Raw genomic sequence first — 12,702 nt, 5'->3', positions numbered from 1 at the left:
CCTCTACTTCTTCCTGGGCTGCAGGTGGCAAACATTCCTTGGACTGCACGTTGATATTAACAGAAGGAGACTCAGCCAAATCTTTAGCTGTCTCTGGCCTAGGTGTTATTGGTAGAGACAGATATGGAGTCTTCCCACTCAGGGGCAAAATTCTCAATGTCCGAGAAGCTTCTCACAAACAGGTGTGTAGTTTTGTCCTTTCCTTTTTGCTGACAAATGGATGTCCTTCTGTTTATTCTTGATTTCTAGATTTACATCTTCATATTTTAATTTTTTCATGGAAGTTTTGTGACTGAGATTTCATAAAGTACCAGCTATTTTGAAGCCTGGGATAAGCCTGTAAATATTAACTGCAGTACAGCGATGATAAGGTTAATTTCTTCACAAGTGGAAGGAAATCTTGCTATGACTCGTATTCACATTTCACATGAGTACCTGAAGCCCCTAAAAATTTGTGTTCTCTCCATTACTATGTGATTTCATGGACTCACAACATGAGTCAGTAGCCAGCAGCATTACCCCATCATATTGCTCCTGCTGCCATCCATAATTTGGCTGTAATAAGAGGTGTGCTGCAGATGCCCATGAAAACAGTGGAGAAAGAAGGCAGCTTTGTCAGATAACTTTTTGTTACACATTTAGTTTTCTCCCAGCCTTTCTGGTCCAAAGTGCTCTGGCTGTAGAGGAGAAAGAGTGGTGCAGTCTTGAAAATTTGACTATACAGAAGAAATCATTACAAATGCAAAGGCTTAAAGGGGTGGAAATAAAAAGCTTATGAAGTTGAGGTCAAGGTGCATTGAAAAAAATTGCTATAAATCAAGACTGGGATGTTTCTGAATCTGCTTTTAACACTGGCTGGAAAATAACTTTGTACAGATTATGGAAAATGCAGAAATCAACAACATCATCAAAATAGTTGGATTACAATACAAGAAAAGCTATGAAGATCCAGAATCTCTGAAAAGCTTGAGATATGGAAAAATTATGATCATGACAGATCAGGTAAGTCTGAAGTTCACAGGTTTTAATCTACAGAGCTTCTTACAATGTGTTTTGCTGCAGTATCAAAGGTTCTGAGGTTTCTTTAAGGAATAATTTATCTGTGTTGTTTTGGTTACTCTAAATGTATAGCTGAACTTTGCTGCAGAAAATATCAAGAAATCAAAGTAATAATAAGAACATGCTATTGATAATTCAAAAATATGTTGAAAGTAAGGACAAAAGTAGACAGTAAATGAGGTGGTATTACTAGCAAGTCAGGTAGAAACAAGGATGTAGGCAATTATTTTTGGATAATCTCATGATTGAACTATCAAGCACCTTGCCACCAATGAGAGCTGTGGCTGGGTTTGGCTTTTCTCCACAAAAACTCAACTCTGTGGTGTCTGGGAGAGCTGTCTAGCTCTCAGCAAAAACATGCCACAGGCAGAGAAACCTTGAACAGCAACCATGTACTTGGCTTGGAAGAGCTTTTTCATAGCTCAGTGACCTTCACAGGTGGTTGTTTCATACGCGGGTCCAGTTTGGAATCCAAATTAAAACCGACTGTTCCTTTCTATGCTTTCTGTCATCAGACATTGCCTTGATGTATTCAGGCCAGTGAGTGGGTTTTTTGGTGGTTTGGGGAATCTGATACAAGATTGCTTCATGTTTTCATGTTCTGATTCAGGATCAGGATGGATCTCACATAAAGGGCTTGTTGATCAATTTTATTCATCACAATTGGCCATCACTGTTGAAACATGGTTTTCTTGAGGAATTCATCACCCCTATTGTGAAGGTATGAGTTCTGTTATTGAGATTTTATGGATTACTTTCGGCACAACAGAAATGTTGATTTTGTTTGTTTGTTTTTTCAAAGGCAAGCAAAAATAAGCAAGAACTTTCATTCTATAGTATTCCTGAATTTGATGAGTGGAAAAAGCATATGGAAAATCATAAAGCATGGAAGATAAAATACTACAAAGGTTTGTTTAAAAACAAATATGTGAACCCTATGAATAAATAATAATAAATGGGTGCTCTGAAGTTTTATTATAGCTTTTCGTGATACTATCTTACATAATGAGTTTATCATATTCCCAGTAAAATAAAAGGGATAAAATAATAGAACTTAAGTTTTGAATATTGAGTAAGTATTTATTTTTATTGTACAGGATTGGGTACCAGCACTGCTAAAGAAGCAAAAGAGTATTTTGCAGACATGGAAAGACATCGGATCTTGTTTCGATATGCTGGGCCTGAGGATGATGCTGCCATTACACTGGTAAGAACTCACAAAAGTGCTTCTATATGATATGTTTTATTTTTCATTTGGTGCTGAAAATGGCACATGAGGAAGTCCTGACAGGGCTTGTTTTGGTTTTGGGTTCTTTTTAGCACCTGAATGTAGCAGTTTCGGAAGCTGGGTGGAAACACCAATTAAGTGCAGTGGTTTTGGTTCGCCAATCATTTGTTTCCTGGCTAATGCACGTGTTAATGAAGTGGGCCAAATGCCAGTGCACCCACTAGAATTATTTACTCATTTTCTGTTGCAAGATAAGGATTAGGAGGAGAGCAAAACAGGCTGAAACTTATAAAGGGTATAAAGAAAACTTTATTAACAGAAATAAAAGAAAAATAATAAGAAAATGAGAACAAACTTTCAGAACACTTCTCATGCCCCCACACCCTCTTTTCTTTCCCACTGACAATGTAATGAGACAAAACCTGGGACTTTCAGTCAGTTTGCCACCTCTAAAATAGTCTTTCTTCAGTTCTCTTAGGAAGAGGAGTCTCCTTTGCCATGCCACGGAGACTTCTTCACAAGAAACAGTTCTCTCATGGCTTCAGTGTCACAGTGAATCAGCAGCCTCCCAGAAATCTGCAGTAGTGAAGTCCCTCCCATGTTTTGGTAGTCTTTTTCTGTAACTACCACCATGGGTCATTTCAGCTTATTGGGGTACAATTTTAAGGATGAGCTGTTCTAGTATAGAAACAAAAGTTCTCTTCTTTTATCTCTGGAAACAGAGGTTTCCTTCCTCTGTCCCTGGGGCAAGGTTTCTCATCTCTCTCAGTTCAAGCTTCTCATTGGATCACAGCTACTGCAACATCTGCTTGTTTCAACACTGGTGCTTCTGCTCACGGCTGTAGTTAGAATGCTACAGCTCCCCAATGCATTCCATAAATTACAGGGAAAAAACAAAGTCTGATATATCAATTATATCTTCACCATAGCCTTACAAGAGAATTTCAGCTCAAAACAAAGGCATCTCCTCCCATCTAGAATTTGACTCCTTCTTCACTGACCTCAGTGTTCCATGTTGTTTTCTTTACATGTCTTCACTCTTTCCTTTTTCTTGATTCAGGAGAGAATTGGTGTTCCTAGGTTCATGAAACAGTTTTTCTAGAGTTCTGTAGTGCTGAAAGGTTGATTTCATCCAGGCTCTGCATTGGGGAAATCCCACCACTGGGGAAATTGTGCCTCTCTGTTGGTCATGTGGTTTGCACCAACACCGTGCAAGTTGCGCTGGCTGCCGATGCCACCCCGCACCTTCTCTTCATGTTGGGCACAAAAAAACATAAAAAGGAAAGCTGCTGCTGCTGCTTTTGTCCTTCTGTCCACAGCATGGCTGGCTAAAAGCAGCTAAGCAAACAAAGTTCATTGTGAGCCATGCCGAGATAGCTGCAGCTGCACTGATTTTGGCCAAACAATCCCGGCCGCATGGCCTCAGGGCCGGCTGCAGGGCCACTCCCAGCACTGGTCCTGGCTTCGTGGTTGCTCCTGGCACTGGGATGGCCTGGTGGCACTGCTGGAAGAGAAAGAAAATGAACTGACAGGCCCTGCTGGGAAGGGGCCCTGCCAGGATGGGGCCTGGTGGACTTTGCCAAGCCTGGCCCGTGACGGTGTTTGCAGGGGTCTTAGGATGAGGGAAGAGACGAGGATCTGACTCCATGTTTCAAAAGGCTTATTATTTTATGATATATATTATATTAAAACAATACTAAAAGGATAGAAGAAAGGATTTCATCAGAAGGCTAGCTAAGAATAGCAAAGGAATGGAATGATAACAAAGGCTTGTGTCTCGGACAGAAAGTGCGAACCAGCTGACTGTGATTGGCCATTAATTAGAAACAGTCACATGAGACCAATCACAGATCCACCTGTTGCATTCCACAGCAGCAGATAACCATTGTTTACATTTTGTTCCTGAGGCCTCTCAGCTTCTCAGGAGAAAAACTCCTAAGGAAAGGATTTTTCAAAAAAGGTGTCTGTGACACCTGGCCCAGCACCACCAGGCCGTGAGGGCCGCACAGGGCCAGGCCTGCCAGCGCTCTGTTACCTGTTCAAAAGCTGGAAGCAAGAGAGCTTTTCCTGGGTCTTGTTCATTTTTAAATGTGAATCTCACAGAGGTGTGTTCAGCTTTGTTCAGTGGTTTAACACGGTGTCAATATTCAAAACTAGCCAGCTGGTTAGTTACACCAGACCAGAAGGAATTTGCCAAGGCCCCCACAGGGAACCACTTCTGCAACTTGTGAACTCCCTCCCCAAATATAACCAAACTGCGTTAAACCGCGACACTGAAAGAAATACTGTGGGTGGAGAAAGAATCTTTTGGAAAATGCTTTAAATTCTGGAATAAGCTTAATCCACACCACAAAATGAGCTCTACCTTCTGCTTTTAGGTTTGGTAGTTTTGTGTGGTGTGAATATCAAGAAATGTTACAGTCAGAATTGCTTTTAAAGACAAACATACAAAAAAGTACTCTGAGGGGTTTTTATTTGTTTGGGCAATAGAGCCGAAACAAATTTTGTTTCCTGTTTACTTAGGTGTCTGTGTTTTGTTTCTGAGCAAATAAGATCAGATAAATATTGTTTATTCATTGAAGATCTGTCAGTGTGTCATACATGTATTCATACATGTGCTCTACATATTTGAATTTGAAGTTGTATAAATAGTTGTGTGTAGGAAAATACTTCTGTTCCAAAGAAAGCTTGTGGAAGGGTTAAGTTTAAAGTATCTGGAATGAAGCAGTTTTTCTCAAGAAATATTTCAACTTTTGTCTACTTTACTTTGACATTTTAATTGTAGGTGACATTAGCGAGAAAAAGGGGTAAGAGAAAAAAAAGAAAATGGAAAAATACCTATCTTAGACAAAACAACTTTTTTCTTCTTCTGTGGGTACAGTAAAATGTGGGGTTTTACTGACAGAATTCTGATCTCTGTTTCTGCAAAGAAACCTCCATATACCGATTGGTAGATCAGGCCATGTAAGCACTTATGGCTGATGCTCACTGTTACCTCAAATAGTATTCTGTCAGTCTGGGAGGAAGCTGTTCACCTCTGTTACACTACCAGCTAGTGCTGGAGCTGTGTACAGAAGCTTCACTTACACTTACACATCCACCTGCTTTTCCTCAGCTGGTCACTGGAATCCCAGCCCTAAGTTTGCCTCTGGGTGGTATGTGATTGTGGGCCCCAGCAGACCTCTTGATAGCTGAAATCAAGGAAAGCAAAAATTCTTTCACAGAGCAACTTCTTCACCATGCTGAAGAACTCTTTTGCTAGTAAATGAAGTATTAGAAGAGCAGTTTTAAGTGGAGTAATGAAAAAAAAAATCCCCTTCTTATTCTATTGAAGAATAAATATTTGAGAACAGCTCTTAGTTTCATTCATTCTATTTTTATTCTATTGAAATCATTTTTATGCTGATCCAGCTGTTGGTCATTTGTCACTTCAGTGGTCTAGAAAAGGTATAGATAAACTGAAAAGAGCCAGAAGAAAATTGTAAGAATTTAGTCCTGTTTTTTACATTTTAAGATGTCTGGCGCTGTGAATTATCAAGGTTTGTTCACAAAGAAGTCTGATGCAAAACATGGTGATAGGGCTGGGGCCCTTTGTCAGAAACTAAGTTACATTTAATATTTATTATGTAGCATCTTGGTCTCCAAGGAATTGACACTACTCATTGAGGAGTGCTTTTGGAGTGCTCCAGTTGGAGTCCTTTGAAAAAGATGGTGCTCATGAGTGTGTTCTTATGCAGGAGAGTGGTTGAAATCAGGACACAATGAAGTTTCTATATGTTACTCCCTGAGAAAAAAAAGCAGTATCTCAGCAGCTCACAGAATTTCCCCAAAGTAGTCAAAATCTTCTTTAAACCACATATTCAGTTTTTATGTCTTTTTCTCTTCTTGGGAGAAGGAACTCACTGGAGGGGAACTCTGTTTCTGTAACACCACAAAGTCAGAACATTCCTGTGTCCTTTTGTAGTGATAATTGGTTGCTGGAAAGTAATGCCTTGCCATCCTGAAGGCTGAGGCCGTCAGTCAGCTGGCCCAAACTCTGGTTTAGGCTTTTTGTGCCGTGTCAATTCTGTCAGGTTGTCAGTTTTCATAAGAAGAGTAGGAATGTTCAGTTGGGAACAGCTGGAAGTTATTGACAGAGCAAAAAGGGCATGGAGAGGACAAGAGTGGGATATTTTTTCTAATACCTTCACTTATTGTCTTGATGAGAACTTGGTCTAAGTGATGAACCCAACCTTAAAGCTGTGTGGGGCAAGACCTTCAAACCTGTGTGTCAAAGCACAACTCCGATGTGAAGAAGGGAAGAAGAGTGATAAGATTTGTCTAAATGCGTGCAGATTTCAGGAAAGCAATGTGAATTTAAATTGCAAACAGTGAGAGATCTGTCATTTAAAAAAACCTTGTGCAAAAATGTCTGAAAAGTCATGTACTGGTACTGCTTCTTAAATGTAAATGTTAGTTATACGGATTAGCTTGTCCAAATAAGCCTTATTGAATAGTTGATTAGAAAGTGCAATATACTTAAAATTCTGACTGAAGTAACATACATTTGCACAAACATTTATATGCTGATACTTTAGTGTACTTGGAATCTTTCCAGGCCTTCAGTAAGAAGAAGATTGATGATCGAAAAGAATGGTTAACAAATTTCATGGAAGACAGGCGACAGCGTCGGCTACATGGCCTTCCTGAGGTTAGTCCTAGATTAATAGCTATAAATCTGCCAGGTGAGATTTAAATGTAATGTACTTTTTGTATTGAATGAATAATGTATGTGTTTTTTTCCAGCAATTTTTATATGGTACAGCAACAAAACATTTGACTTACAATGATTTCATTAACAAGGAGTTGATCCTTTTCTCAAATTCGGACAACGAGAGATCTATCCCTTCCCTTGTTGATGGTAAGCTGATAATTCATTATCACTTTTTGGAATGTTTCTGTTTATTGATGGTTTTTAGAGCTGTGATTTGCATTGGAATCAATGCATTCAAGTAGAGAATATAAGAACTACCATGCATATGTTTGTTACAATTTTGTATATCAGTAGTATCCTGCATGCTTTAGGAAGAGCAGTGCCAGGGGGTCAAGGGAGGTGGCAGCCCTGGTGAGGCCACATCTGCTGTGTCCAGTTCTGGGCTCCTCAGCACAAGTAGACATGGAGCTCCTGGAGCAGGTCCAGTGAAGGGTTGTGATGATGATTAAGGGTCTGGAGCATCTCTCTTATGAGGAAAAGCTGAGGGAGCTGAACCTGTTCAGTCTCAAGAGATGATGGAGAGGGGACCTTATCAATGTGTATAAGTATGTAAAGGGGAGGTGTTGAGAGGATGGAGCCCAGATCCTCTCAGTGATGCCAAACAATAGGCAGGAGGCAGTGGACACTGATGCACAGAAGTTCCACCTGAACATGAGGAAGAAAGAACTTCTTCAGTGTGCGGTGCCTGCACACTGGAACAGATTGCCCAGAGAGGGTGTGGAGTGGAGATATTTGAGAGAAACACCATATCCTGAGCAGTGTGCTCTAGGATGATCCTGCCTGGGGAGGTTGGACCAGATGAGTGGCTGTACTCCCTTCCAGCCTGAACAATTTTGTGATTTGTGTGCTAAGGAATTGCCATGTTTCTTCTGTGAGGAAGTTGAAGCAGTTGCTCTGCAGGCTTTTTACTTAACTAGACCTATTCCCTAGGCCCTACTAGTGCTTTGTTTCTGCTCATACCATCAGAGAAAGCAAGTCTCTTAAGTGCTTATAATAATTAACATTCAAGTCAGCAGCTGAGTGCAGATGAAGATGCAAATGTTTTCTCTCCTCAGCCTTGCACCACAGGCAGTGCTCTAGTGGTTACTGACCTGTAATCTTGCTATCCTCCTGTCAGTCAGGTTTACTAACCCTCCCCTTGCAATAGCATGTACATTGAAAGGAGCAGTTTTTACTGCACTATAGCTTCATTTGTAAAACTGTCTGCAGACAGCATGAGCAGGAATTTCTGCTCATGTCATTGTCTGTGTACACAAGCTTACTATGATCAGGAAAAAGGCCTTTAGACTTCGGGGAGGGGTGAAGTGCATTTATCTCCAGTTCCCAGTACATTTTATAGTGGAGCTGGTCAGCCTTCTTAACACTGCAGACTTATACCAAAATATTAGTGCAGCAAGAGCTTTTTGTGTTTTGCATGAAAGAGAGGGATCCTTCATGGGTAGGGGTAGTAGCTTCCCAGTAAGATGGATCCTCAGCTTTGATGAAACTGAGTTAGGTATGCAGGTACACACCTAGGGAACCAAAGTGTGCCAGCCTCTGTTTCAGCTTCTCCAGACTTCTCCCATACCTGGGTACTTACAGAGCTGTTTGTTTCAAGGCATCATTGCTCCTTACAATGTACTGTACCCAGACTGCCTTCTCACAAGCAGCAGAATGATTTTGCTGAAATTTTAAATATTTAAGGATGAACTTGCAGAGGGTTGTTTCTACAGAAATGTAAGAAAATAAGAAGGGAACACAGTTATTAATGTATTTGTGTGTGTCTATGTTCATATGTAACAATTAAGGTGTATATATAATACTACAAATATTATATATAATTCCTATTATATATAATTCCCATTTCTGCCAACTTTGGCTGTAATTCTGCATTCTGGGCATGGACATATGAATTGTGCAGCAGGTGTAGTGCTCTAGCAATGATTTTTGTCCTTTAGCATCATCAGGTGATATATTGCAGGCTAGTCTGGTGGCAAATCTCAGACAAAATAATGAAGAGAAAGAACATTTTGACTTATCTTTTTGTAAAGGAAGGCCTTTAATTAAGTCTGTTGTATTCCATAGAGTGCTGGTAGAAAAACATGATGCAGACCCGTTGTAAAAAAGTTGGATATTACATATTTGAATGAAATGGAAATTGAAGTCAATCTCTCTTTTTTGTTTCTTTTTGGTCTTCCTTCCAACTTTTGTTCTTATGTTTGACCCTCTGTACTAATGGTAACATTAAACAATATTTTAGTGCATTTTAGAAACGTTAGTGAATTAAAACACTGAATAGCTCAATAAGCATGATCTAGAGCTTGTTATCAAGTTCTGGATAACATGCAGGAAATATAATGCAATCCCTTCCACACAGCTGTTGTTCCTAAAGTTGTGTTGTGACTAATCAATGAAAATAAACATTTTTAGAAGATCAGAGACTGGCTTCTTTCTTAAGGCTTTAAAAGATCTCAAGAGGATAACATTTTTTGGTAGTAAGATTTCAGAGTTCTGTGAAATACCGGTAAGCTGCAGTTACAGCTGTCATTGCTGGATTTGTGCTGGTATTCTTAGAAAAAGATTTTGCTGAGTAGAATGGAAAGAATTCTTGACATATGGAAGTTGTACCTTTAGGATCAAGGTGCAGTTTATTAGAATGATATATTGGATGCTCTATAATTGGCTGAAAAGATTGTGTTTCCACTTTTTTGATAATTTTTTGAGTTTTCTAAAATATTTTAATTACTTTAAAAAGAATTGTATGTTTTTTATTTTGTTACTATTTCAGTGTGAATTTGTTTGCACTTAATGTTTAGATTTCTTTTGAGAGATTTAAAAATTATGAAAAGGCAAAACAAGTTTATCACTTGAAAACATTTGCTTGTGTATGTATTGAAAATGGGATGTTCTTCTCAATAGGCCTGAAACCAGGGCAACGCAAGGTTCTGTTCACTTGCTTTAAGAGAAATGATAAACGTGAAGTAAAGGTTGCTCAACTGGCTGGTTCTGTGGCTGAAATGTCAGCTTATCACCATGGGGAGGTGAGTATGGAGGATGGTGAAATTGCAAGGACTTTTCGCCTATGTAAAATACTAGGTAAATGTTTCTGCTATTAAAATTGCAAACTATTGACTATAATTCTACTAATCACAAAGGTGTGCTTTTAAAGGAAATGAACCACACTGTATGTAACTTAATAAGACAACATATTTCCTTTCTTTCCAAGTGTTGGTGCACAGTGCTATACCAAATGCTTTGTGGGTTGTGGCCAAATAGTAGATAACTAATTACCTAAACAACTTCTAGATTCTGAAATCACAGGAATATAGGAACTATGTTCTAGGACAATTTTTGTCTGAAACAAGAAACACAGTATTTTAAGGGAAGAAGCTGAGACTCTGTTCTTCAAATGCTTATTACAGTGTCAGAACAAAGATTTTTTTTCTAGCTCCTGTTTTGTTTATATTTATGTGAAATATTAGCAAGAGTGGCCATATTAATAACCCCTCCATCCCTTTAGAAGCCATGAGTAGTGGTTTGTGCATGCAGGTGTGATCAGTTTATGTCCCTTTTCTTCCCCCAGAGAAGTGCTTTAGAAGAAATTGAGAAGCTCAGGTGTTTTCATAAGCATAGAATATGTATTCCCAGCAGCCCTTGCAATAGGTTACAGTAGTCCTTTCTCAGGGAGACTGCTTTCTTAAAAATTCAATTCAGGTTAGTCACACAATTTTGGGCCATTAAAAATAGATTTTGCTGGCTGATGAGGATAGACTGTCTCATACTTCTTACTATGAATATGTATTTTCTTGCAGCAAGCATTAATGATGACTATAGTCAACTTGGCTCAGAATTTTGTTGGAAGTAACAATGTGAATCTGCTACAACCTATTGGTCAGTTTGGCACCAGGCTTCATGGTGGAAAGGATGCTGCCAGCCCTCGCTATATTTTCACCATGTTAAGGTAAACTGTTAATGCCAAGCTAAATGCATGCTTTGAAATAGCCTTCCTATGAAACTCATCCTTTCACAACATTCCTTTTTTGGGGGTGGTGGGGGAGAGGAATGGAGAAAGATTGAAATATTTCAATAGAAGCTCATATTTTGCTTTGGATCTCTTAAGTGTGGTTTTGAATATCCGTAACATTTTGCTGCTCCTACAGTTAAGCAAGGAAATTTTGCAACTGTTCGGATGCTGTGTTGCTTTATTACTGAGTGCCCCAGTGTCACACTGAGCTGTGTGTTCTGAAAGCTTCAAAGAACGATATTTGGTAGATGCTAAATGTCAGCAGTTGGTAGTGTACCAGGTACATGTGTTTCTGTGAAGGAATCAAACTTCCATCTATTATGAATTCACTCTTCCATTGGGAAGAACTTTGTTATGTCAGGAGATGTGCACATTGGATTTTCAGCTTCAGAATGGCAAAGAGAGAGAAAGATGTGAGAAAAATCTGCAAAGTGATCATATCTGGGCCCAAGGGCTGTTAAAGCAAAATGTTCTTTACATATTGGACTTGAGGCTAAATGTTTGTTTTTTTTTCTTTTTAAAGCCCTTTAGCAAGGCTACTTTTTCCATCAGTGGATGACAACTTGCTTAAATTCCTGTACGATGACAACCAGCGTGTAGAGCCTGAATGGTACATTCCCATCATTCCCATGGTCTTGGTAAACGGAGCTGAAGGAATTGGCACTGGCTGGGCATGCAAACTTCCAAACTATGATACCAGAGAGATTGTAAACAATGTCAGACGAATGCTGGATGGCCTAGATCCCCACCCAATGGTAAAAATAACAGTATATACTGGTATTTTATATGTGTTTCCTTACAGAATCAATTTCTGTCTCTCTAGAACTTCTTAATTATTGGAGCATCTGAGTTGGTTTGTCCCAGTAATTTTATGTAGAAGCTTTACTTGACTGTTGGGATGAGGCTGGGGAAGTTAACTTTGAAGCAAAAACATTGCTATTTGTATTTTTAGCAGTTATTTTAGGGGACTTTTTGTTCAGTCTGCTGACTGTTACAAGCCCTGCAGGGTAGTTGTGACATGGCAGTAGAGTAAAAAGTTGTATCACTCTTCCTTTTTGAAGGTACTACTCAAGTATCTTCAGCTAAAGTTAACATTTCCTTTCTCTTGTCTGAATTGTTCTCTGTTTTATATATCTGTAGGCAGAGGAAAAGATATTGCTGCTGTTCAAGGAAATCAGCAACTTCTGAAGTGCATTTAGCTTCTGTTTAGTAAAAATTTTAGAAGTCCCAGAAGTGGTGTGAAAAAAATTGGGCAGAAAGAATACCTGTGTGAACCCATAATATCTGTGACCAGGAGATGAAATGCAGTTGATGTAACCTTAATTTTACAACTGATGAATATTGCTGCTTGGCTGTGATTGCTAAGTCATAGAAGCAGAAACATCTTTTCTTCCCTATTTAAATCACAGTTCAATGAGTGTGCAATATCAATTTTCAAGACATAGTGGCTTTCCTTTTTCAAATTCTTGGGAATAATGAGATTTTTTTTTAATTAATGCAATCTATTGCCCTTCCTTTAGGACTCCCTAGGCCTTCTGTGTAGTCTCACAGTCAATTGAAGCTCACTGTGCTTGAAAGAGGCAGTTCTGCCTCCATCTAGCTCCTTTCTGTGTGCTGGTATGTGTTTGTGTCAAGCTGGATAAGGAAATCAATCCTGTA

The 12,702-nt window shown here is 39.2% G+C and overlaps 1 protein-coding gene across 4 annotated transcripts in view; it reads left to right on the top strand.

Moving 5' to 3' along the window:
• The window catches only part of TOP2B (DNA topoisomerase II beta), a 61,566-nt gene that overhangs the window by 34,096 nt on the left and 14,768 nt on the right, over window positions 1-12,702 (top strand). For all 4 annotated transcript variants that reach the window (XM_064704659.1, XM_064704657.1, XM_064704658.1 and 1 more), the window contains exons 12-21: window positions 25-182; window positions 877-1,002; window positions 1,670-1,780; window positions 1,862-1,967; window positions 2,157-2,266; window positions 6,885-6,977; window positions 7,073-7,187; window positions 9,939-10,060; window positions 10,832-10,980; window positions 11,567-11,798. In XM_064704659.1, the coding sequence (XP_064560729.1) occupies window positions 25-182; window positions 877-1,002; window positions 1,670-1,780; window positions 1,862-1,967; window positions 2,157-2,266; window positions 6,885-6,977; window positions 7,073-7,187; window positions 9,939-10,060; window positions 10,832-10,980; window positions 11,567-11,798 (1,322 nt within the window). The remainder of the gene's footprint in view (window positions 1-24; window positions 183-876; window positions 1,003-1,669; window positions 1,781-1,861; window positions 1,968-2,156; window positions 2,267-6,884; window positions 6,978-7,072; window positions 7,188-9,938; window positions 10,061-10,831; window positions 10,981-11,566; window positions 11,799-12,702) is intronic.

The sequence above is a fragment of the Zonotrichia leucophrys genome, chromosome 2 (assembly GCF_028769735.1).
Source record: "Zonotrichia leucophrys gambelii isolate GWCS_2022_RI chromosome 2, RI_Zleu_2.0, whole genome shotgun sequence".
Lineage (NCBI taxonomy): Eukaryota > Metazoa > Chordata > Aves > Passeriformes > Passerellidae > Zonotrichia > Zonotrichia leucophrys.
The sequence above is the reverse complement of the archived record's forward strand: the minus strand, read 5'-3'. Positions and strand labels throughout refer to the sequence as shown.